General features: G+C 45.5%; 1 protein-coding gene across 2 annotated transcripts; it reads left to right on the top strand.

Moving 5' to 3' along the window:
- The first annotated feature begins 39 nt into the window (after nt 1-39).
- On the top strand, nt 40-24,790 carry tmem234 (transmembrane protein 234). Of its 2 annotated transcripts, XM_043717204.2 has the most exons (5): nt 40-80; nt 3,287-3,438; nt 18,602-18,668; nt 20,529-20,621; nt 23,689-24,790. In XM_043717204.2, the coding sequence occupies exons 1-5, from the start codon at nt 68-70 to the stop codon at nt 23,763-23,765; spliced, it is 402 nt and encodes a 133-aa protein (XP_043573139.1). In that variant the 5' UTR covers nt 40-67; the 3' UTR covers nt 23,766-24,790. The 2 variants fall into 2 exon arrangements, with proteins under 2 accessions (XP_043573139.1, XP_087832786.1); XM_087976660.1 differs by lacking the exon at nt 40-80 and having other exon boundaries at nt 3,271-3,438.
- The last annotated feature ends 2,848 nt before the right edge of the window (nt 24,791-27,638 follow it).

The following is a 27,638-nucleotide window of genomic DNA, read 5'->3' on the forward strand; positions in this document are numbered from 1 at the left end:
TGACGCATCTGCACGCCGCCGGAACTGACCCTACGTGGGGTCAGGGGTGAGGGGGTGATCCGATGCCATGGCGACGGTCGGTGAGTGATCTCCCCCAGTCTCCACAATGTCCGCCTCTCGATCCCGATCCGGATCCGGATCCCGGGGACAGGCCACCCCCGGGTCACTCTCGGTGTTGTTAGGACTGAAAGCCCCCTCCCTCCGGTGTTAATGAGTCATTGGGATTAGGAAGGGAACCAACACGCTCACATTAACCTGTCAAACACTATCGTACATTTCTAAAATATATTGACACAAACTGTTTGCTGACATCTGCAGCGAGGTTATGCATCACTTTAAAATATACAGGAGAGAGATGAATGTCATCCTTCTTATACCTTTATCTATTTAATGAGACAAAGTTTGTGAGAAGATTTGTAGCTCGTTGTTGTGGTTCTGTTCGCCGAGCTGGGAGTTTGTGTTGCAGACGTTTCATCCCCTGTCTAGGTGACATCCTCAGGGCTTGGGAGCCTCCTGTGAAGCGCTTCTGTGGTGTTTCCTCCGGCATTTATAGTGGCCTGTCCCTGCCGCTTCCGGTTGTCAGTTCCAGCTGTCCGCTGCAGTGGCCGGTATATTGGGTCCAGGTCGATGTGTTTGTTGATTGAATCTGTGGATGAGTGCCATGCCTCTAGGAATTCCCTGGCTGTTCTCTGTTTGGCTTGTCCTATAATAGTAGTGTTGTCCCAGTCGAGTTCATGTTGCTTGTCATCTGAGTGTGCGGCTACGAAGGATAGCTGGTCGTGTCGTTTCGTGGCTAGTTGGTGTTCATGGATGTGGATCGTTAGCTGTCTTCCTGTTTGTCCTGTGTAGTGTTTTGTGCAGTCCTTGCATGGGATTTTGTACACTATATTGGTTTTGCTCATGCTGGGTATCGGGTCCTTCGTCCTGGTGAGTTGTTGTCTGAGCGTGGCTGTTGGTTTGTGTGCTGTTATGAGTCCTAGTGGTCGCAGTAGTCTGGCTGTCAGTTCGGAAATGCTCTTGATGTATGGTAGTGTGGCTAGTCCTTTGGGTTGCAGCATGTCCTCGTTCCGTTGTTTTTCCCTTAGGCATCTGTTGATGAAATTGCAGGAGTATCCGTTTTTGGCAAATACATTGTATAGGTGTTCCTCTTCCTCTTTTTGCAGTTCTGGTGTACTGCAGTGTGTTATGGCTCTTTTGAACAGTGTCTTGATGCAACTTCTTTTGTGTGTGTTGGGGTGGTTGCTTTAGTAGTTTAGGACTTGGTCTGTGTGAGTGGCTTTCCTGTATACCTTTGTGGTGAATTCTCCATTAGGTATTCTCTGTACCATCACGTCTAGGAATGGGAGTTGGTTGTCCTTTCCGTCCTCTCTAGTGAATCGGATTCCTGTGAGTGTGGCATTGATGATCTGGTGTGTGTTCTCTATTTCTGTGTTTTTAATGATTACAAAGGTGTCATCCACATATCTGACCCAGAGTTTGGGTTGAATTTGCGGTAAGACTGTTTGTTCTAACCTTTGCATTACCACTTCTGCTATGAGTCCAGAGATGGGTGAACCCATGGGTGTGCCATTGATTTGTTCATATATTTGGTTGTTGAATGTGAAGTGTGTTGTGAGGCACAGGTCCAGTAGTTTGAGTATGCCGTCTTTGTTGATAGGTTCACCGTCCTGTTGTCTGTTCTGTATGTCCAGCAGGTTTGCTATTGTTTCTCTGGCTAGGGTTTTGTCGATAGAGGTGAACAGTGCCATTACATCGAATGAGACCATGGTTTCTTCCTTGTCTATGTGTATATTTCTGAAGATGTCCAAGAATTCCTGTGTTGATTGTATAGAGTGTCTGGATCCGCTGATCAGGTGTTTCAGTTTCTGCTGTAGTTCTTTAGCCAGTTTGTGTGATGGTGTCCCTGGTAGTGATACTATGGGTCTGAGTGGGATGTCTGGTATGTGCACTTTAGGTATTCCATAGAATCTGGGGGTGTTGTTGCTTTCAGGTTTCATTCTTTGTAGGTCAAACCTGGTTATCTGTCCATTTTTTGTAGGTTCCTCAGTGTGTTATTTATCCTATTAGTGAGCTGTGGGGTGGGGTCAAACTCCATCTTTTGGTAGCAAGACCAGCTATCCCTAGTAGCCACACACGCAGATGACAAGCAATATGAATTCGACTGGGACAACACTACTATTATAGGACAAGCCAAACAGAGAACAGACAGGGAATTCCTAGAGGCATGGCACTCATCCACAGATTCAACCAATAAGCACATTGATCTGGACCCAATATACCGACCACTGCAACGGACAGCTAGAACTGACAACCGGAAGCGGCAGATTCAAACCACTTCAAATGCCGGAGGAAAGATCACAGAAGCGCTTCACAGGAGGTTCCCAAGCACTGAGGATGTCACCTAGACAGGGGACGAAACGTCTGCAACACAAATTCCCAGCTCGGCGAACAGAACCACAACATTTAATGAGATGTCAGTGTAGCTGGCTCATACAGCATTTGTTGCTGACCCCTAATTACACTTGAGAATGTGGTAGTATCACCATCATTTATGCCATAATGAACAGCGATTTGTACAAAATGAGACGTATTTTCAAATGGCCTGAAAAACTCAAACTTTTCATTTCTTGAGTTCCTTGGATGAGTCTGGAAATGGAGACTCATTTTCCTCAAAGTGTCTATCTTCGTCACGTATCAGGCTGTAATGTGATACCTCAGTGTACTTACGTTTGGGTTTACTAGGTAAAGAAGTTTAGAATATTTATTTTAGCTTTTTGGAATCAATTCCTAAAAGCTCAGCAGTCCCCAACCTTCTCAATGTAGTTCTAAGGTTACAAGTAGACACAATCAAGAATTTTGCTATTTACATAAATATAAAAATTTAACCAAAAATTAAACTGGTAATGATGACATGTACTCCTGATGTGCTTTCAAACAGTCGTGTTTTGTTTTGATAAGGGGAGCATGTTGAATAATATCTTATACTGTGCCCTTGAAATGGAGGTTTGAAATTTGTGTTGGTTCATGACATTATTGTAGGTCCTGTATTTCTGCTGTGCATGAGTACAAAGTGCTACACTAATAAGCTGATTTATAGAATTTGAAACTGAAGCACTGCATGCTCACAGGACATTGCATAATTCTTGTCTTCTTTTCTCATTTTACTCAAAATAGCCAATGTGGCTTGGCCACATATTGTAGATATTTTCTTGATATGTCACCAATGGAACAGAAAAATGAATCTATAGGATTTAGTTAGAGTCTTGGTCCATGCCTTTTATTTCAGTGGAAGTTTGCTGCCTGTTCCTTGTGGCACTCCTTTGGGGTGGAACAAACCCCTTTCTGAAAAAGGGCACGGAGGGAATAGAGAAGGTTAAGTCTAGAAACATTGTCATTCAGCTCTTCGCAGAGGTTAAGTTTTTATTTCTTAATTACAAGGTAAGAAAATTACTTTGGAATACTGTACTTTATTGCATTCTTAAAATCATGTGGACTGCCATAAGGAGAATTACCGAGTTTTAGTTTTAGTCATCTCTATTTTAATTGATAAATATTTCTAGGTTGTAAACCTGTCCATGATTTGCCATTAATGCACTTTTACCATCTTCCTTTCTCTACACTAACCAAAACCACAAAGTTAGCGTTCATTTATTATCAGCCCAAGGCCAAGCATGTATCTGTTTAGCACTTAGTTTCCAATAGCCTGCCCGCTGCAGTTATGACAGAATGCATGCCTGCTTTTCATTGCTTTTTCCCTAACCTTACCAAACTGTTCAATTAAACCCATAGAACAATTCACTGAATTGATGTTTTCTTACTGTTGTTGCCCAATTCTCCAACTCTGACAGCCATTAGTCTAACCATGAACACCATGCTTCCCCCAACCTGATCTCCGTCCTGCTCTTTAACTGTGCCAGAATGACTTTGATCCTTGCAGCTAGTCAGTGTTTGCTCCCCAGTCTTTCTCTGACAGAGTTTAAAAAACTGAAAGAACTACAGATGCTGGAAATCAGAAACAAAAAACAAATTGCTAGAAAAGCTCAGCAGTTCAGGCAGCATCTGTGGAGAGGAATCCGGGTTAATATTTTGAGTCTGGTGTCTCTTCCTCAGCAATTTCTGTGTTTGTAGCCAGGAAAAAAGTTGATTGCAATGCAGAAGATAGGCTGGTGGGGCTGGGGGCATGGTAAGGAATAAACGATAGGTGGACATAGAGTCCAAGAGGGAGAATAGTTGGAGTGGATAAAGGTAGGTTCTGGAGCATGAATGCTACCAATGGGGACTAACAGTGGCTAACAATAAGTAGCGTATAATAGCAGACCATGTGATAACAAGATTTGGTGTGTGGGGATTGCCCAATCTATAAATCAGGCAGCATCCAGGGAACAGGAGAATCGACGTTTCGGGCATAAGCCCTTCTTCAGGAATGAGGAAAGTGTGTCCAGCAGGCTAAGATAAAAGGTAGGAAGGAGGGACTTGGGGGAGGGGCGTCGGAAATGCGATAGGTGGAAAGAGGTCAAGGTGAGGGTGATAGGTCAGACTCAGCACCACCTTCCTAACCTGCAATCTTCTTCCTGACCTCTCCGCCCCCACCCCAGTCTGACCTATCACCCTCACCTTGACCTCTTTCCACCTATCGCATTTCCGACGCCCCTCCCCCAAGTCCCTCCTTCCTACCTTTTATCTTAGCCTGCTGGACACACTTTCCTCATTCCTGAAGAAGGGCTTATGCCCGAAACGTCGATTCTCCTGTTCCCTGGATGCTGCCTGACCTGCTGCGCTTTTCCAGCAACACATTTTCAGCTCTGATCTCCAGCATCTGCAGACCTCACTTTCTCCTCAATCTATAAATCAGACAATCTGTCAACTGGTGAGCCACATCAAACAGCACATCTCACTGACCATTCTCAGCTGGAAGCAGCCCATTTATACTCAACCCACCCCATGCTTGCCAGGCTCAGAAAAGTGTATCCGCCATTAAATGTGATTCTGTTATTGTAAGACATTTATTAAACAATTAAGTTTGCACTAAAAGTAAGACTGGAAACCAAGATCATCAGCGTTGCCTGCAGTGCTTATTTTCGAAGCTACGTACAAAAATACTTAGGACCCTGTTTAATGTAGGCAAAAGGAATTTATATGTACATTGCACTGTTTTCATGGAGAAATGATATGGCCATGGGGAACTGCCAATCTTTGCTGTATTCCCATGGAGATACTGGTAAATCAGAATCTACTTGCCTGCTCTGAAAATTAAAATTAATACCATTGGTGTCCCAGCCAATTACCATGCTTATAAAGTCATACAGCACAGAAACAGACTCTTCAGTCCAACCAATCCACGCCAAACATCACCCTCATACACTCCATGAAAAACATCCCAACCCATCTATATAACTCAAACATTCCATACCTGGCAACATCCTGGTAAATCTCTTCTAAACCTTCTCCAGCATAATAATATCCTTCCTATAACTGGGAGACTTAGAACTGGACAAAGTATTCCAGAGGACGCCTCAACAATGTCCTGTATGACCTCAACATGACTTCCCAACTACCAAAGGACTGAGCAATGAAGGCAAGCATGCCTTTTTAACCAACTTGTCTATATGTGTCGCCAACTTTAAACATTATGTACCTGAACTCTTGGATCTCTCTGTTCTAAAACACTACCCATGGCCCTACCATTCATTGTATAAATCCTACCCTACCTCTCCTTGTTAGGTAAACAGCACTTCCCAGCAATACTAGGAATTTTAAGAAGAATCAAAAATTGAAGGAACTACAGTTTTCAACCATTGCTATCCGACCTCGTGTTCAAACATGTCCTTTGAAACTTGTACAAACACATCACAGGATTTTTCTCGATGACATTTTCTGCCAATGATGGATACGGAACAATATCAACATGTAGCTCTACTGGGCGATCCGTATTTTAGTATCGACATACATTTTCTGTATAAATTGGTGTCCATTTTAAACATTTTTTTTGCATTCTAGTTCTTGATGAGAACTGTTTGTCTCCTTTTAGCAGTGTTTAAGCAGGAACTGTTATTATGAATGCAATGGGTAAGCATTTTCAACAAAAAGATTCCACATATGGGCACGGTGGCACGGTGATTAGCACTGCTGCCTCACAGCGCCGGAGACCCGGGTTCAATTCCCGCCTCAGGCGACTGACTGTGTGGAGTTTGCACATTCTCCTCGTGTCTGCGTGGGTTTCGTCCGGATGCACCGGTTTCCTCCCACGTTCCAAAAATGTGCAGGTTAGGTGAATTGACCATGCTAAATTGCCCATAGTGCAGGGGTAAATATCGGGGAATGGGTCTGGGTTGGTGGGTCAGTGTGGACTTGTTGGGCTGAAGGGCCTGTTTCCACTAAGTAATCTAAGTAAAAGTCAGCACTGAGATAAGTATCCAGTTACTCTGTTTGTGGTGATGTGAATTGAGAAGAAATTATGCTTAACACACTGGGAGACAGCTGGATATAATATGTTGGAAGCCTTACTCTGAGAAAATCTTGTCACTGCTTGTTTTAAAAAATTCTCAAGGTCAAGGACCAGGCTCGCAGGAAAGTAGTCTGACACAGAACAAACAGCCAAGAGGCGAGTCTGCTAGAATATAGTTTTATTCCCCGCAGTGTCCCCACAACCAGTCTCGTACTTACAACGGGTCTGGTTTATACTCACTCTACGTGTTACCAAAACTGGGAGCCGTCAGTTCTTGTAGAGCGGTTGCCAACAACCCACGCTCGGCGGTTAAACGTAACCCCGGAGCAGACTCACCGAACTGGAGACTTCTCCAGCTGATATACCCTTTTCCAGATATAAACATTCATGTGAACAGCAGAGCAAGGCTAAAAAACACATTCCATTCTGGTTACATACAGATAAGAAGATTCACACGGGAAGGTGTATAACAAGATTCACACGGGACTAAGCGACACCTTCCATTTTCGGTTAGATTCACACATGTATTGGGACACAATTTTAACCCTTTCACCACATTCCACTGCTTGGCCCAATACATGTGTTGCATAATGATTCACACATGTATTGGGACATAATTTTACACCACATTCCACTGCTTGACCCAATACATGTGTTACATTATGCCCATATGTATTCTTTCTAACAAGCGCCTACGTACACGCCAAATATACAAGCAAGTCAGGACATTACAGCATGTTAAAATCACCAGGACCGCTACCAGGATCGACAAGGGTGGGAACAGGAATGTCCCCGCAGTGGAGGACATACCACTCAATATGTCCCACCAATGATGAGCTGACTCCACGTCCACTACACGGGCAGCATGTACTACCTCCTGTCCATGTATAAAGGTAGACACCGTAACCTTGGTGACATTGGTTTGATGTTTTCGTAATATCTGCTTAAGCTCCTCGGATCGGTCCAATGCCCGCTTAAACCGATCCAGGGAAATGTTCCAGGGGTTCCTCAGCACTTTCCACTGCACCTTGGTAAAGTGGCGAGCACTGCTATAAGTGGTCAACAAATAGGTGTGATTCTGCCAGTGCCACTGATAGACATTTGAGAGGCATCCCGAGAACGGTGCTGAGGGAAGCATAGGATGTGGATTATTGGTAGCCACACAGAGCGTGTGTGGCCCAACCTGCCACATCATGTCCCTTGGAGTCTCAACAGTCCATTCGCACAGGGCCGTTCCCTTAGTCAAGCAAGGGTCCCGATACCTGTCCATCAGTAGGCAAGTTTTCCCCTGATCAGTCTGTTCACAAGCGGACAGATCATAGGTAATATTGGTATCTGGGCTAAACCACTGTCCCCTTGTCTTCAGAAAATAATATCCAGAAGATGTAATCACTGGTAATACATAATATCGACAGACCGTAACAGTGTGGGTTACATTCATGGTAACAAAGTATCCGTTACACATAGTTGCGTTACACCATGTTCGCTCTGGATGGGTTATCATCCACAATTTCTCAGATACATTCCATAGTCCCCTCCACGCCTGTACATTGGGGGATGTTACCACACACAAAAAGCGTTCTTTCTGTATTTGAGCATGCAACATTTGAATATGACAGGCAGTCCAATTTAACTGAGCCGTAATGTTCTCAAACAGTTCCTGAGTGGCGCCCCAGACATCCAGTTCCCATTGCAGAGATCGTATCATTATTTCAGCTGTCTCTCCTTGAGTCATCATTACGGATGGCATCCACCTTCCAATAGTATGTAGTCCTTGTGAGGTGGCCTGTCCCGTGTTAGATAATTTAGTACGGGTTACCTCAGAGTCAATGGCATTCGAGATACCCATAACAGTTCCTGCGCCTCCCAGCAGGGTGTCGTACCACGCTCGTCGCCGCCTCTTGGTATGACACTCGGGTATGAGGGGCAACTGTACCCGCCAATGAACATCAGTGTGCAGTACCGCCCGGGCCATCTGTTGACAAGTCGACATAATAGGGGCCAACTGTGTTCGATGCGACCGCACGCCCCCCGTGGCACCCCTCTTCGGTGCTGGCCCGCCCCGCGTGGGGTTTAATAACGCCTCAGACGGGGCGTTCGTCGAGGGCAGTACCATTATTAACCACATGAATCGATGACGATTCCGAATATCGGTGGCATTGCGCAGCCACAGATCTTCCCCCCGAGCTGTGACGCTCCAATGAGTCCCCGTTGTCCCGCATGTCTGGGTGCGTCGGTCCCACAAACACGTCTTGACTTGGGCATTTACCACCAGGGTGCAATTAGGCGGTATGAACGATATGTCATATTTTTCCCCATCCCGGCGCATGTAGCACTGTGCACACGTGTACAATTGACAGTCGCTGGTGAGAGTCAGAACAACGCACTGCTGACCGGGTTCACATGTAAAGTCGTCCTGCGTCCGTCGCTGGCTACTGGCCTCCCACCGCACCTCATGGCGGGCGACCGGTACCAGCGTCCAGGCCGTGATACCGATGCCCTGGAGTGGCCATCCGATCGCGAACATCGCCAATAGGAGTCGCAATCCCCATGACCACCCCATGTTCAAGGCGGAGGGTCAGCCTGCGGGTGCATAGCAATTACAACATTATTTAGGTCTCACGTAAGTAGCACTGGTTCGCCGGGACGTTTGCCCAGGTCGGGTCTCCGGGGTACATAATGGTGACCAGACTGTCCTTCCCCTGTGCTATGATTTCGGCCGGCCTGGGGGGGCCGGTCGTCTGGCGCACCCATACCTTGGCCCCCTTAGTGTCAGTAGACCCAAATCCCCCCGTCCCACGCTCAGTAACCGTAACGGGAGCTCCCATCTCTTCCACCGTTGTAAGGTTACATGGCTTAATGACCAATTGCGCTATTCTGTCCCCCTTCTGTATCACGTAAGGTTCAGCGGTGATGTTGACCAGGATCACCCCCAACTCCCCTTGGTAGTCTGCGTCAATTACGCCTGCCATCACATCAATCCCCTTTAGTGACAGTCCCGACCGCGGGAGGATATGCCCATAGGTTCCAGGGGGACAAATCAACCCTAACCCGGTCTTAATCACCGTAGGTTTCTGTTGGATCAAAGTCTGGGCAGTTAGTGCTCGTAGGTCCAGTCCAGCCGAAGCCGGCGTGGCCCTTACGGGAATATCAGCTTCCTCAGCGAACTTCCACATTTTAATAGGCTGAGTCTTTGGGGTATCACATACTCGTATCATCCTATTCAAGGGTGTTACCCCATTTCCTAATGGGCGGTTATTAATTTGTTTCACCACCCGAATTAGTTGCTTCCTCCAACCTGTTAAGTCATTGCAACCTCCTGCTTTTCGTAGTGAGGACTTCAGAAGCCCATTCATTCGTTCTATAAGTCCCGCAGCTTGTGGGTGATAGGGTACATGATAAACCCATTCCACGTGGTTATCGTGACACCACTGCTTTACCGCCCTTCCTGTGAAATGGGAGCCATTGTCACTCTGGACCTGTATGGGCAATCCATAAAATTGTTCAATCAAATCTAAACATCGCAAGGTAGCCTGTTGATTGTTGTGACGACAGGGATGGGCTACCAAAACCCCAGACATAGTGTCCACAGCTGTACATATGTGGTTACATCCTTGTGAGGAGGGTAGGGGACCCACAAAGTCCATTTGCCAGCTCTGTCCCGGACCATCCCCCCGATGGATATGTCCCATCATGTGTTGGGGCACTCCCTGCCGCTGATGTTGACACTGCTCACATTGGTTTACTGCAGTCTTAACATCATCTACCATAAGATCTATTCCTCGGTCTCGAGCCCAGTGCAAGGTTCCTTGCACTCCCCAGTGCCCAGCCTTAAGGTGTGCCCATCTAGCTAGGTCCACTGAGGTGCCCCTTTGCACCATCATGGTTCGGACGATACCATCCACATATCGGTTATGTAGAGCTTCCACATCATTTCGAGAGGTATGGGCATCTACGTGGGTGATGTATATGACCAGGTATTGAGCTTTCTCCCATATATCCTCCCATAACTGTTTACCCCACACTTCCCTATTCTGGATCATCCACTGATTGGCCTGCCAAGTTGGCATCCATTGTGTCATGCCGTTAACCACTGACCACGAGTCAGAGAACAAACAAACTCCCATGACCCCTGCTTGCATGACTACCATATGCACTGCCTTTAATTCTGCCCACTGACTACTTTTTCCCTCCCCTAATTCTTCTAGGGTAGTGCCTTGTTTTGGGTTAAAGGCGGCAGCTTTCCATCTACGCTGTCCCGCTTTCCATTGGGCTGACCCATCTACGAACCAAGCCGTGGCTTGTTCATCCGGGGTCAGTTCATCATACCGTTTTCCCATCTTAACGGGTGATTCCTTGTATTCAATCACCTCAAACCGTTTTTCCCCTTCCTCAGGGGCCTCCGCCACTTGCTCATGTAGGACTGACACTCCTTTCTGTCCAGTCCGCACTCTCTCCGACACATACCATTTCCATTTAATGATGCTGCTCTCTTGGGCAGTTCCTATTCGGTGGGTAGTGGGGTCACTAAGTACCCACGGAAGAATAGGGATAGCTGTTCTCATGATCACTTCATGTCCAATGGTCAGGGCTTCGGTTTCCACCAAGCCCCAGTAGCATGCTAATAACTGTTTCTCAAAGGGGGTATACCGTTCCCCTGCCGGGGGTAATTTTCGGGACCAAAATCCCAGTGGCTTACGGGTCCTTTCCTGTTTTTGCCATAAGCTCCAATTGGCATAATCCCCCTGTGCTGAGACTTGCAGTTCTACAGGTCCTGACTGTATCTTTCCCAAGGATACAGCTTGCTGTATCGCTTGCTTGGCCATTTCAAATGCAGTTTGATGGACCTCCGTCCATTCGAACGCTGCCTTTTTCCTCGTAACTCGATACAAAGGTTTTAAAATTTGTCCTAAATGGGGAATATGCTGTCTCCAGAATCCGAATAACCCAATAAATTGCTGCACGTCCTTCTGGGTGTGAGGGACGGCAAAGACCTGAATCTTATTTTTAGCTTTCGCAGTGATTTCCCTTTCCCCCTTGTTCCACACGATTCCTAAGAATTTTACCGTTTGTGAGGGACCCTGGATTTTGGCTGGGTTGATCTCCCACCCATATCCTCGCATATGTTGAACCAGTTGGTCCAGCAATTCCTGAACCTGCTTCTGACTTGTCCCCTGTATCATCATATCGTCAATATAGTGCGAGATCATCACTTCGTCAGGCACTTTAAAGGCAGCCAAGTGTTCTGCAACTATCCGGTGGCAGATAGTAGGGCTATGCAGATATCCTTGGGGCAGTCGTGTGAACGTGAATTGTCTACCCTCCCAAGTGAATGCGAACTGTTCCTGCCTATCTTCGGGAATAGGAATTGTGAAGAAGGCATTAGCCAAATCAATTACTCCGTACCACACCCCTGGATGATGTTGGATTCGTCCTATAATAGTGACGGCATCCGGGACCGCTGCCGTCAAGGCCGGAGTGTGACGGTTTAGTTGCCGATAATCTACCGTCATCCGCCATGACCCATCGGCTTTATGTACGGGCCATAAGGGGTTATTCCACGCCGTGGTGCATGTCCTAAGCACTCCCGCTTCCAAATAATCCTTAATTGTGGCGGATATTTCTTTATGTCCGCCGGGAATCCTATACTGTCTAAGACTTATTACGCGATCGGCGATCGGGATGGGGAAGGGGTCCATCTTAACCTTTCCCACTAACACCGTCCTACAGCGCAAAGCCATTTTCGTGATTCCAAATTCAAACTTCCCTTGTTGGAGGTGAAGTGTTAAACCGGCCAGAATGTCCATTCCCAGGATCCATTCTCTAACCGGTGTAATGATAATTGAATAAGTTTTAATGGGCATTGTACCTATCTTTAGGGGCAATTGTACTGTTCTTCCTTCAATCAGATTACCTCCCAGCCCAACCAGCGTGACTGGGGTTCCTTTAAACTTATGGGGCGTCCCATAGATTAAGGTGGCCTCCGCCCCTGTGTCCACTAGAGCCATAACGGTTTGGACGGATTTGCGCCAATAGATAGTCAATGATACATGAGGTCGAATGTCGTCTGCTGACCATTGGCTCGTTCGTGGGCAAACCCTTGGGGCTTGGCCCGATTCCTATTGTTCCTCCCATTCATCTTCCCCAGACAGCACTGGGTAAAGACGTTTGCCTCGCCCTTCTTTGTTCTTGCCTTTCTTACTAGGTTTCCGGCCACGCCTATCCACTTTATAACACTCTCGGAGGGGAGGCCGTACCTCCTCCTCCTCCTCGTCCTCCGAGGATTCCCACCGCTGGGAAGTGGAAGTTCTACCCCTTCGAGGCTCATTAACAACCGGACCCCGTGTCTGACATTTTTGTGTTAGTAATTCCACTAGGTCTTCCATAGTGGGTCGGGACTCCGTCTCTACCCGGGACACCTTCAGTCCCTTTCGTCTGCATAAGTCTTTTAATTCCGGTGTAGGCAGGCCATCAATCTCCGATGCTGGGACCTGCGCCCGTATCAAAGCTTGCCACAAAGCACGCCGTGAGGGGCCTTGGTTACTTCCTTGATTAGGGTTTACTTTTCCCCCTGCTCGAGCCTCAGGGCGACGCCCCTCCGTGCCCCCCTGAGAAGCACGGGTTGTGGGTCCCCAATCCCCCAAACCACCCATCTCCCTCATCATACTACGGGCATCTCCTAGGGTTTCTCCCCGTCCACTCAACATTATGGTTAATAACAGTGGTTTATAATGGGGGGGGGCAGTCTTCACTAGATGGTCTCTAGTCTGTCTACTAACATTTGTGTTATCTACCTCGTCCAGCACTCCCAGCAACAGGGCATCCCGCACACACAAACGGGTTAGCCTCTGAACCCCTTCCTTAATCGTTGTCCAAGTTCCTTCCAAGGGGGGCCAATCGGACGGGAAGGGATACTGTTCGGCCACTGCCCTGGCATACATCCCAAATAGGGTCCCCATACTGCGATCTATTACCATATCCTTGGCTTGGTTGCGGTACCCCAGGTCTATGGCAGCATCCTTTGCTAATCCACCAAACTTGGGAGCATCCTGATAGTCTACCTGCACTTGTTGCCCCCCTTCCTCGAGGAGCCGAATTAGCCATAGCTCTAACGGCTCCCCAGGATTACGTCGGGTTTTCTGGGTGATAAACAGCACCTCATCGGTAGTGAAGTCTTCCGTTAATTCAGAGAATTCTGCGGGAGGCTGGGCCCGCGGTAATTCATGCATAATTGCCTCCCCTTGTTCATTCCGTATAGGGTTTCCTTTCTCATCTAACATTACCTCCCGTTGCACTGGGAGACGTCTCTGAACCTGCTTTCTCCTAACCACTGGTTTAGCTTGGAGTACGGGTGGGTCCTCTTCGTACTGATCATCTAAATCTCCCCAAATGTTCCCATCCCAATGATCGATATCCCACCGATCCCCGTTATTTAACTGGGCTACAAACGCCCGTACTTGTACCGGGTCCGGGGTTCGAGGGACCTTCCTTTTCTCTTTCCGTTTCTTAGCAGACAAATACATAATAGTTCGTCCTGCTAGTTCAGTTAATGCTGTCAATTCAGCTTTTAACTTCATAATTTCCTGCCTCAACATAGAGGCATCTCCCGAACTGAGTCCCTGCTCATGTTTCAGGAGGGCTAATTCTGCTTCAGCTTTTTGGCGCTTGTCTGACTGTTGTCTACAAGCCGCCGCACAGGCCCACATCCTCCGCTGTACCCCAGGCAATGGGTTCTTCGGCAGGACTGGGATCCTCTCAAGGGTGGACAGCAGCGACCCTGGGGTTCCTACGCCCTCGGCCTCCCAGTCCTCCGGTCGCCCCCCACCATTTCTCAAACAAACTGCCACGCCATGCCACGGCCCATGCCATCCCGGGACGGTCAGGACCTCCACAGTTTGTTCCTCTGGTTTCTTAGCCTTTTTCCAAAACATTGTTCTGTATCAAAATCTTTCCTCAATTGCGATTGATCCTGCCGACTACGCCAAAATGTTTTAAAAAATTCTCAAGGTCAAGGACCAGGCTCGCAGGAAAGTAGTCTGACACAGAACAAACAGCCAAGAGGCGAGTCTGCTAGAATATAGTTTTATTCCCCGCAGTGTCCCCACAACCAGTCTCGTACTTACAACGGGTCTGGTTTATACTCACTCTACGTGTTACCAAAACTGGGAGCCGTCAGTTCTTGTAGAGCGGTTGCCAACAACCCACGCTCGGCGGTTAAACGTAACCCCGGAGCAGACTCACCGAACTGGAGACTTCTCCAGCTGATATACCCTTTTCCAGATATAAACATTCATGTGAACAGCAGAGCAAGGCTAAAAAACACATTCCATTCTGGTTACATACAGATAAGAAGATTCACACGGGAAGGTGTATAACAAGATTCACACGGGACTAAGCGACACCTTCCATTTTCGGTTAGATTCACACATGTATTGGGACACAATTTTAACCCTTTCACCACACTGCTTTGTTAGCAGAACTGCCTGCAATGACCTCAAAGTACTCCTACATTCCTCAATCCTGGAGTGCTACTCTTGTTGATTCCTCCAAATGTTTTCAGATCCTTTTCCTAATAATTCCAAATGACACTTCTCCTGCTAGCAATGCGATATTCCAAAACAGCTTCCACCTTTTTCCCTTGACTTCTCCAGTGCTCTGTCACAACAACCCTGTCCTTCATGGTGAATCTTGATGGCCGTGCTAATTCTCAATTACTGCCACGTGCAATTCCTTTGATCTAATACCTAACCACCTACAATCTGGAGCATCTTGCAACTTCTTTCTCTATGTTCTGTGTTTCCTTTTAAAAATAAAGGTTCAAAGATCTATTGTTCACAATTATCGCCACTGATAGAGTCATACAATACGGAAACAGACCCTTTGGTCCAATTTGTCCACGCCAACCAACTTTCCCAAACTAATCTACTACTTGCCTGCATTTGGCTCATATCCCTGTAAACCTTCCTGTTCACGTACCTGTCCAAATGCCTTTTAAATGTCGTAACTGAACCTGTATCTACCCCTTCCAGCAGCAGTCCATTCCACATATGAACCACCTGTGCGTGAAAAGGTTGCCCCGCAAATCCCTTTTAAATCTTTCTCCTTTCACTTTAAAAATATGTTTTGAACTTCCTAACCCTAGGGAAAAGACCTTTGTTATTCACCTTATCTGTGCCCCTCGTGATTTTATAAACCTCAATAAGGTGACCCTCAACCTCCTAAGCTCCAGTGAGAAAAGTCCCAGCCTATCCAGCCTCTCGTAATAACTCAAACCCTCCAGTCCTGGCAACATCCTTGTAAATGTTTTCTGAACCCTCTCCAGCTTAATAATGTCGTCCTACAGCAGGGTGACCAGAACTGTATGCAATACTCCAAAAGTGACCTCGCCAATATCCTGTACAATCGCAACATGACTCCAATCCTCAATGGAGCAATGAAGGAAAGCATGCTGAATACCTTCATAACCACTGTGTCTACTTGTAATACAACTTTCACAGAACTATTTATCTGAACCCTTAGGTTTATCGACACTCCCCAGGACCTTACCATTCACAGTATAAGTCCTGCCCTGTTCATTTTACAAAAATGCAACAGCTCACATTTATCCAAGTTAAATTCCATATATCACTCCTCGGTCCATTTGATTAAAGCCCTTTTGTAATCTTAGGTAAAATTCTTCACTTTGGTGTCATCTACAAACTTATAAAGATTAGCGTAGATTTAGACTTTGAACAATAAAAAAAATTGCTAATTCAATGCAATATGCCGTAACAAAAAAAATGAGTGTGTGTGGTTTGTTTACCCTGATAATAATTTGAGCATGTTGTAGGAAGGAACAGTATCTCCTCTCTTTGAACACAGCAAATCCAATAGACAATAGGTGCAGGAGTAGGCCATTCTGCCCTTGGAGTCTGCACCACCATTCAATATGATCATGGCTGATCATCCTTAATCAGTATCCTGTTCCTGCCTTATCTCCATAACCCTTGATTCCACTATCCTTGAGAGCTCTATCCAACTCTTTCTTAAATGAATCCAGAGATTGAGCCTCCACTGCCTTCTGGGGCAGAGCATTCCACACACCCACCATTCTCTGGGTGAAGAAGTTTCTCCTCATCTCTGTCCTAAATGGTCTACCCCGTATTTTTAAGCTGTGTCCTCTGTTTCGGCACTCGCCCATCAGCGGAAACATGTTTCCGGCCTCCAGAGTGTCCAATCCTTTAATAATCTTATATGTCTCAATCAGATCCCCTCTCACTCTTCTAAACTCAAGGGTATACAAGCCCAGTCGCTCCAATCTTTCAGCGTAAGGTAGTCCCGCCATTCCAGGAATTGACCTCGTGAACCTACGCTGCACTCCCTCAATAGCCAGAATGTCTTTCCTCAAATTTGGAGACCAGAACTGTACACAATACTCCAGGTGTGGTCTCACCAGGGCCCTGTATAGCTGCAGAAGAATCTCTTTGCTTCTATACTCAATCCCTCTTGTTATGAAGGCCAGCATGCTATTAGCCTTCTTCACACTACCTGCTGTACCTGCATGCTTACCTTCATTGACTGGTGTACAAGAACACCCAGATCTCTTTGTCCTTCCCCTTTATCTAAATTGATTCCATTTAGGTAGTAATCTGCCTTCATGTTCTTGCTACCAAAGTGGATAACCATACATTTATCCACATTAAACTGCATCTGCCATGCATCTGGCCACTCACCTAACCTGTCCAGGTCACCCTGTAATCTCCTAACATCCTCCTCACATTTCACTCTGCCACCCAGCTTAGTATCATCAGCAAATTTGCTAATGTTATTTCTAATACCATCTTCTATATCATTAATATATATTGTAAAAAGCTGCGGTCCCAGCACTGATCCCTGCGGTACCCCACTGGTCACTGCCTGCCATTCCGAAAAGGAGCCATTTATCACTACTCTTTGTTTCCTGTCAGCCAACCAACTTTCAATCCAAGTTAGTACTTTGCTCCCAATACCATGCGCCCTAATTTTGCTCACTAACCTCCTATGTGGGACTTTATCAAAAGCTTTCTGGAAGTCCAGGTACACTACATCTACTGGATCTCCCTCGTCCATCTTCAGAGTTACATCCTCAAAAAATTCCAGAAGATTAGTCAAGCATGATTTCCCCTTCATACATCCATGCTGACTCTGACCTATCCTGTTACTACTACCCAGATGTGTCATAATTTCATCCTTTATAATAGACTCCAGCATCTTTCCCACCACTGAGGTCAGACTAACTGATCTATAATTTCCTGCTTTCTCTCTCCCACCTTTCTTGAAAAGTGGTACAACATTAGCCACCTTCCAATCCGCAGGAACTGATCCCGATTCTATTGAACTCTGGAAAATAATCACCAACGCATCCACGATTTCTCGAGCCACCTCCTTCAGTACCCTGGGATGTAGACCATCAGGCCCCAGGGACTTATCAACAGTCTCTCCAACATCAATTCCTGGCAAATATAAATTCCCTTAAGTTCAGGTCCTTCAGCCACTGTTACCTCTGGGAGATTGCTTGAGTCTTCCCCAGTGAACACAGATCTGAAGTACCAATTCATAAGGATGGCAGTTTGATTAGATTAGATTCCTTACAGTGTGGAAACAGGCCCATCAGCCCAACCAGTCCATTCCGACCCTCCGAAGAGTAACCCACCCAAACCCATTTCCCTCTGACTAATGCACCTCACAATATGGGCAATTTAGCATGGCCAATTTACCTGACCTGCACATCTTTGGACTGTGGGAGGAAACCAGAGTACCCGAAGGAAACCCACGCAGAGATGGGGAGAATGTGCAAACTCCACACAGACAGTCGCCCAAGGTTGTAATTGAACCTGGGACCCTGGTGCTGTGAGACAGCAGTGCTAACCATCGAGCCACTGTGCCGCCCTATCCCACTGGGATATCTCAGTGTGTTGTCTGGCTCTGAGCTGGACCTGGATTCACATTTGCCTGTAAAATAACCTCAGTAATTAATACCTACTACAATTACCTGGATTAGTCTGTCTGGCATAAGGATTTTAAAGGGCAGAGCAAAGTACCAGGCCTATTCCAGACTCCAGCCAACACATAAACAACATCTTCGGATCTTGTGAAAAACAGTGTCTACTTGTTTTTCTTTCATTTAATGTCTTTCAGTATTTAGTGCCTTTTCTTCTCAATCAAAGTGGATCAGTCATCTACTACTTCACTTTGGCTTCTACAGGTTGGTGTCTCTGTTCATTCTAATAAATGCTTTACATTACTGATGTTTTATTAAAGTCATGACTACTTACTGCAGTTTCTTTATCAATTGCCAGTTTTTGAGGCTTTTCCCATTTCTTGAGAGAAAGTGATGGTTATTGGTTTTGTCACTGGACCTAAGTTTTGTCCAGAGACCTAGGTAATGCTTTGGGGATCAAAGTTTGAATCCCACCTCAGCAAATGGTGGCATTTAAATTAAAAGAAAATAACCTGGAATGAGGAGTCCATTGAAGATCATGAAACAATGGTCATAAAAGCCCATCTGTTACACTGATGACCTTTGAGGTGGGCAAGCTTGTACATCTCTGGACCCACAGTAATGTGGTTGACTCTTAACTGCCTTCTGAAATGGGCTATCCATTGTAGCAATTGTAGCAAAACTGGTCAGAAGTCTCAAACATTGTGGTGTACCTATACCACGGCGATTCAATAAAGCAACTCCCCACCACCTCCTCAAGAGCAATTGTGGCATGTGATAGGCAATAAACATTTACCCAGCCAGCAATGCCCACCTCTCACGAATGAATAGAATTCCAACTATTTGAGACTATAAGTGTAATTTGGAGCATATGTGTATAACTTAAAATTATTCCCATCTGTTATTGTGGGTCATCAATAGCCTCAGTTTTATTTATCCACAATTTCTAACCTCATAGCTTGGCACATTTCCCCATCATGCTATTATCATAATGCAAGGAGATCAACCCTGCAACAATTAAGAATGCAGGAGGGCATGTCAGGAGCAGCAACAGGCATTTTTATAAACGAGCTGCCATCCTGGTGAAATGATAACACAGGGCTCCTTGAGTGCCAAACAGCAGAAATTGTGTACGATAGACAGCTAAGTGATTGCACAACCATTAGATCATTTGCAGCCGTGCCATATCTAGTCATAAATGGCCAAATAAAATAAAAATATTGCAGATATTGGGTACCTGAAACAAAACCGAATATGCTTGAGAAACTCAGCTGGTCTGGCAAGTTGTAGAGTGAGAAATAGAGTTCTCAGAATGGTCCTCCTCCAGACCACACACTATCCTGATTTAGAACTACTGTATCTGTGAAATTGTTTCCCGCGATTTACCATGGCCTGACATATTGCAGGGAACATTCTAGAACAAGGGACAGGGCTGCCGGGAAGGTAAAATTCCTATTTAAATGAATGTGTTCACTCCTATCCTTGGTTTCAGGTTTCCGCGGTAGAGTCATAGAGATGCACAGCACGGCAACAGACTCTTCGAAGGTCTTGGAATGTATCCCCCGTGGTTATGGGGGGACTACTGTGTATGCTATGCATTCACTGTCACTGGACTCCCTTCCTAATAACACTGTGTGTACCTACATAACATGGCCTTCAAGATTCTGCACCACCTTCTGAAGGACAGTTAGCGATAGCCCATCAATGCTGGCTGAACTGACGAGATCCACATCCCATGAGTTAATGTAAAAAAGTCCTTCCCGTTTCCAAATGGTTGTGCCTGTGAATGAAACTTAGCTCCTGTAAATAGTGACTGGTATATCTCATTAGATCAATTTCAAGCAAAATTTTAACAGCTTCTAAAATTAAAAATGTCCTCATTGTTTAAAGAATTTTAATTTTGAGATAAATGGTAAGACCAAGGAAAGGTAAAAATATAGGTAAAAACAATGACTGCAGATGCTGGAAACCAGATTCTGGATTAGTGGTGCTGGAAGAACACTGTTTATCTTACATTTTAATTCACATTTGTGATGTGTTCATTGATAATGGACACAACAATTACTCTTCTTTCTGTAATTTTTGAGAGGTAGTTAGTCAATAATAAATATTTATTCGTTGCAGATCTGTCATTGGCTGTGCTTTTATCAAACTCGCTGACATTTCTCTTCACATTACTGACTGGAAAGTTGCTTGGTGAAGAGATTGGTGGCAAATGTAAGTGCAACATTGATACACAATGTTTCTCCTAGTGTTTACAGTATAGAACCAAACCACTTACTCATGAGACCTAGTCAGTATTCAAGTTCCAGTCAAGCATCCTCCTAGCCTTCGTCCTCCAACCCATCAACCTCCCATGTATTTCTTTTTCTCACATACATTTATCTTGTTTCTTCTGAAATGCTAGTGAGCATGGGAATAGGTCGATAGAACAAATAAATGTGTAGCTAAAGAGTTGGAGCGGAATGGAGGGCTTTAGATTCCTGGATGACTTTGTTCATTGCTGGGGAAGGTGGAACCTGTAAAACTCCAAAGGGTTGAACCTGAACTGAAACAGGATTAACGTCCTTGCAGGGGGTTTGGTAGTTCAGTTGTTTAGGGTTTAAATTAATTTGAAAAGGTCATGAGATACAGAATGGAGATACAGTAGGACATAATGCACAAACAGGTATAGAAGATCCAAGTCAGTCTAGAAGGCAGTGCAAATGTAATCGAGTTAAGGCACAAAAGAACCTGGCAAGGCTAGATGGCATTTATTTTAATGCTAGATGTTTTGCAAGTAGTGCAGATGACTTGAGGGTGTTAAGTAATGTGTGGGGATATGGCTGGCGGTTCAGTATCCTAAGATATAAAATCTTTGGGTAAGATGCAAGGTTTGTAAAAGAGGAGATGGTGTTGCAATATTGATCAAGGTGCCAATGATTGCTGTAAGGTGGAGTGATAACTTAGAAGGTTCCTCAAACAAAGTCGTAGAGGTAGAACTTAAAAACATAAAAGGGGCAATCATTTTGCTTGGGGTGTACTATAGATCACCAAACAATCAGGGAGAGATAGAAAGACACATATGGAGGCAAATCTAAGGGAACTGTAAAACTAATGTTGGTGAACAAAGAGACCTTGGAGTGCAGGTTCATAGTTTCTTGAAAGTGGAGTCGCAGATAGACATGATAGTGAAGAAAATGCCAGAAATGCTTGCTTTTATTGGTCATTCATTGGATATAGGAGTTGGAAGATCATGTTGTGGCTGTACAGGATATTGATTAGGCCACTTTTGGAATACTGCATGCAATACTGGTCTCCCTGTTATAGAAAAGATGTTGTGAAACTTGAAAGGGTTGAGAAAAGATTTACAAGGATGTTGTCAGAGTTGGAGGGTTTGAGCTATAAGGAGAGGCTGAATAGGCTGGGGCTATTTTCACTGGAGTGTCGGAGGCTGAGGGGTGACTTCATAGAAGTCTATAAAATCATGAGGGGCGTAAGTAGTGAGTAGCCAAGGTCTTTTTCCAGGGTAGGAAAGTCCAGAACCAGAGGGAACAGGTTTAAGGTGAGAGGGGAAAGATTTAAAAGAGATTTAAAGGGCAATCTTTTAAGGGGCAGAGGGCGGAGTTTGCATGGAATGAACTGCCAGAGGAAGTGGTGGAGGCTGGTACAATAACAACATTTAAAAAGCATTTGGATGGGTATATGAATAGGAAGGGTTTAAAGGGATATGGGCCAAATGCTGGCAAATGGGACTAGATTAATTTAGGATATCTGGTCGGCATGTACAAGTTGGACAGAAGGGTCTGTTTCCATGCTGTTCAGCTCTATGACTCTACTAGGGTAATGATAGAAGGGGATTTCAACTTCTCCAGCATTCATTGGGATGGACAAACTGTGAAAGGCTTAGAGGGGGCTTACAGGAGAACATTTTGAAATAGCATGTAAGTGCTACAAGAAAGGGAATTTAGATCTAATTTTTAAGGAATGAGGCTGGGCAAGTGGTAGCTGTGGCAGTGGTGGGAAGCAGGTCTGTCTGGTAATTTGGTGATAAAGTAAAATTTAAAGTAATTATGGATAACGACAAAGATAAGCCAGAAATAAAGGAAGGCCAATTTTAATAAGACAGGATAGGATATGGCCAAAGTGGATAGGAAGTAGCTACTTGCAGGAAAATCCACATCAGAGCAGTGAGTGTCTGTCATAAGGACGATAACAAGAGTGCCTGGTCAACATGTTGTTGTAAAGGTGAAGTGTGGGACCAACAGATGCAGAGATCACTGGATGTCGGGGGATGTATACAATTGAATAAGAAAAGAGAGGAAGCTTCGGGTACTTATCCAAAGGTTGAGGTAGCAGATGCCTCATTTGGTCTTTTCAGACTGTTCTAATATTTATTATGATGATAGTTGATCATCCAACTCAGTATCCTCTTCCTGGTATCCCCCAGATTGTTTGATCCCTTTAATCCCAAGTGCTATATCCAAATCCTTAACAAAGTCATACAATGTTTTGTCTGTAGCTGCTTTCGGTGGTAGTGAATTCGATAGGCTCATCATTCTCTGGGTGAAGAAATTTCTCCTTATCTCAGTCCTAACTGGTTTACCCCATATCCTTAGACTGTGACTCCCTGGTTTTGAACCATTAGCAAAATCCCTCTTGCATCGATCTGTCTAATCATGTTAGAATTTTATAGGTTTTTCTGTGATACCCCTTTCATTCCTCGGAATTCCAGCGTATAGTGCCCTCACTGATTTACCCTCTGTTCATACATTAGTCCTGTCATCCCAGTTTGCTAACCTTATAGCAAGAACGTTCTTCTTCCGATATGGAGACCAAAAGGTGCACAAAATATTTAAGTTGTTGTCCCATTAAGACTCTGTATAATTGCAGCAAGACATTCCTGCTCCAGTACTTGAATCCTGTCACTGTGAAGGCCAACATTTCATTTACCTTCTTTACTGCCTGCTGTACCTGCATGCTTACCATAGCAGCTGGAGTATGAGGACACCCAGGTCTCATTGCACATTTCCCCTCTATCAGTTTTGCAATTCAGGTAACAATCTGCCTTCAAAGTTTAGTACCAAAAGCTCACATTATATTACATGTGCCATGCTTTTGCGTACTCACTCAGCTTTGCACCACTGCATTGTCCACTGTCTGAGCAGACAGTTTTACAGCAAATGTGTCAATGTGCATCGTCTTCTTTTAAATAAAACCATTGAGGTGGCATTGGGAGTCGTCTTGCTCATTGTACATTTGTCAAGTAATTCTAAAAACATGTTTTTTCATATTTCTTTTGCAGTGGCTCTGATAGGAATGCTGCTGATTATTGTAGGTGTTACGCTGTGTGTTGCCAGCACAGTCAACAAGGAGAGTTAACACCAAGACAGCTAAAAGATTAAATCAAGCTTTTGGTGGTATTGCTGTGCTTGATCAACTCGTAAAATAAAGATGACATGAAGTAAAGAATGGCAAATGAGAACAACTCTTACCTGGACGTAACTAAGAATTGGAGAAGAATAAGTAATCACTCTCTAAGATAAACACTTTAAAGATATAAAACTGTCCCACTATTGTTGTGTTTACATTACATCATAGACCTGTACAGGGGATAAATACTCCAGCTGTCTTCAGTCAGTTGTCAGGTTAGAGTCATTTCTTTTTGGTTAGGAGTCAGCCTTTTTAGATCAAGATCTATTATTGATCTTTATTAAAATGAATGGGAGGAGCAGCCATTTCCTGATATAGAACAATAATGTGTATTTTTTCTCCCCCCCCCCCCGTGATATGTGAGGCTTGCAACACATGATAATCAAATTTTTTAAAGTCATGCTGGAGACAGATATCTCCACTCCAGTGAATGAGTGACATTGAAAAATTGTAATTGATAATGTCAGTTTGCTGTCTTCTGACCTTTTAAATGTAATCCCAGAATAATCTTGTGTGACTAGTATTTTTTAAAAATTCTGTGATGCCTTCTTTCTGCCACTAGATGGTATTAATACATTTATAAATGTACAACTACTGATTAACAATGTTGTCCCACATGTATCCATAAAATCATAGGCATGTGATAGCCATATATTTTCTATGGAATTTCCAAGATTTTCTCAAATAATTTTCTCAAATAATTATGGGCACACACATAAATAATTGCAATTGAAAATACATGGAGTTTCCCACTGGGTGCTCTGGGATATGGAAATAATTTATCCCCTGCATTAAGCAGATGAGTTTATGAATCTGAAGGACAAATTGGACAAAATGCAAATAGGTAATCATTGTGACCTATTGTGAAGGGATCCTTTTAAATAACATTTGTTATCCAGACAGATATAATGTTTGACTAAAAATGATTGTGTTTGACGTGAGTTAATTTAAATAAAAGACCATTTTGTTTTGTATTTATGTTAATCTTTTTAGTCACTAGATACATATGTGGAAGATGTTTCCACGTGGCTAGTTTGTTCCTCTTCTAAGTTATAGATCGGTTTGAAAACTGCAAAAACGCAATGAGCTGGAATATGGCAGGGGACAACTGTTCTCTTTAAAAAAATCCAATTGTATGAACAAATAATGCAGAATATAGCCACATATGGCAAAAATGTAGAGATTAGATTCATGTGCAATGTTCACCCGTTTCCTTACAAACCTGAACATTAAGCTAAGGTACCTCTCACCCTCGGAACGCGCAGCCCTCCACTCCCTCCGTTCCAACCCCAACCTCACCATCAAACCAGCTGACAAGGGAGGCGCAGTAGTAGTTTGGCGCACTGACCTTTACACCGCTGAGGCCAAACGCCAGCTCGCAGATACCTCCTCCTACCGTCCCCTTGACCATGACCCCACCCCCCACCACCAAACCATCATCTCCCAGACCGTCCATAACCTCATCACCTCAGGGGACCTCCCATCCACCGCCTCCAACCTCATAGTCCCACAACCCCGAACCGCCCGTTTCTACCTCCTGCCCAAAATCCACAAACCTGACTGCCCCGGACGACCCATCGTCTCAGCCTGCTCCTGCCCAACCGAACTCATCTCGGCATACCTCGACACGGTCCTGTCCCCATTAGTCCAAGAACTCCCCACCTACGTTCGTGACACCACCCACGCCCTCCACCTCCTCCAGGATTTCCGCTTCCCCGGTCCCCAACGCCTCATCTTCACCATGGACATCCAGTCCCTGTACACCTCCATCCCCCATCACGAAGGACTCAAAGCACTCCGCTTCTTCCTTTCCCGCCGTACCACCCAGTACCCTTCCACCGACACCCTCCTTCGACTGACCGAACTGGTCCTCACCCTGAACAACTTTTCTTTCCAATCCTCCCACTTTCTCCAAACAAAAGGAGTAGCCATGGGCACCCGCATGGGCCCCAGCTATGCCTGCCTCTTCGTAGGGTATGTGGAACAATCCATCTTCCGCAACTACACTGGCCCCACCCCCCATCTTTTTCTTCGCTACATTGATGACTGTATCGGCGCTACCTCGTGCTCCCACGAGGAGGTTGAACAGTTCATCCACTACACCAACACCTTCCACCCCGACCTCAAATTCACCTGGACAGTCTCGGACTCCTCCCTCCCCTTCCTAGACCTTTCTGTTTCTATCTCAGGCGACCGAATCAACACGGACATCTACTACAAACCTACCGACTCCCACAGCTACCTGGACTACACCTCCTCCCATCCTGCCCCCTGTAAAAACGCCATCCCATTCTCCCAATTCCTTCGTCTCCGCCGCATCTGCTCCCAGGAGGACCAGTTCAAAATACGTACAACACAGATGGCCTCCTTCTTCAAGGACCGCAATTTCCCCCCCGACGTGGTCGACGGTGCCCTCCACCGCATCTCCTCCACTTCCCGCTCCTCCGCCCTTGAGCCCCGCCCCTCCAACCGCCACCAGGACAGAACCCCACTGGTCCTCACCTACCACCCCACCAATCTCCATGTACAGCGCATCATCCGCCGTCACTTCCGCCACCTCCAAACAGACCCCAGCACCAAGGATATATTTCCCTCCCCTCCCCTATCAGCTTTCCGTAGAGACCACTCCCTCCGCGACTCCCTTGTCAGATCCACACCCCCCACCGACCCAACCACCACTCCCGGCACCTTCCCTTGCAACCGCAGGAGGTGCAACACTTGCGCCCACACCTCCCCCCTCACTTCTCTCCAAGGCCCCAAGGGAAACTTCCATATCCGCCACAGATTCACCTGCACCTCCACCCACATCATCTACTGCATCCGCTGCAGCCGGTGTGGCCTCCTCTATATTGGGGAGACAGGCCGCCTACTTGCGGAGCGATTCAGGGAGCACCTCTGGGCCACCCGGACGAACCAACCCAACCAACCTGTGGCACAGCATTTCAATTCCCCCTCCCACTCCACCGAGGATATGCAGGTCATTGGACTCATCCACCGCCAAACCACAACAACCCGACGGTCGGAGGAGGAGCGTCTTATCTTCCGACTGGGAACCCTCCAACCGCAGGGGATGAACTTGGACTTCACCAGTTTCTTCATCCCCCCTCCCCCCACCTTGTCTCAGCCGGATCCTTCCAGCCTGGCACCGCCTTCCTGACCTGCAGTCTTCTTCTTGACCTCTCCGCCTCCACCCTACTCCGACCTATCACCCTCACCTTGACCTCTTTCCACCTATCACATTTCCAACTCCCCTCCTCCAAGTCCCTCCTCCCTACCTTTTATCTTCTCCTGCTGAACACTCTCTGCTCATTCCTGAAGAAGGGCCTGTGCCCGAAACGTCGAATCTCCTGTTCCCTGGATGCTGCCTGACCTGCTGTGCTGTTCCAGCAATAAAGTTTCAACAAATATAAATATAGACATGGACTTGTGGTTAAATTTAAGATTATTCTCCAACCCATTTTGCTGTCTCCCTTGTCTATAATGCAAATGCCAAATTTCTTTTAAAAATCTAAAATGTTTGATCTTCTGTACTGATTAGAACTGCAATAAGATTTGCAAATCGCTGAAATTGTTGTATTGAACCAAAATATAATTCAGGGATACATTACAAGTAACTATTGTGCATCCCAAGGTGATAACTAATGGTCTTTCAGTGTATCTGAACAGCAAAGCCTGATTGACTGCTGAAGGTCAAGGGTAAAGAAATGTTAAGGATCTTATAATTAGAGTGGCTAGCTAGAGTTTATTCACAATACCCTTCAAACAACAATATAAGGACATTTGGAGGACAGTTGTACCATGCTGTTGCTGTGGAATCAACAA

This window comes from Chiloscyllium plagiosum, unplaced genomic scaffold (genome assembly GCF_037043375.1).
Source record: "Chiloscyllium plagiosum isolate Xiang-an unplaced genomic scaffold, Cpla_swu_hap1 HiC_scaffold_30, whole genome shotgun sequence".
Taxonomy (NCBI): domain Eukaryota; kingdom Metazoa; phylum Chordata; class Chondrichthyes; order Orectolobiformes; family Hemiscylliidae; genus Chiloscyllium; species Chiloscyllium plagiosum.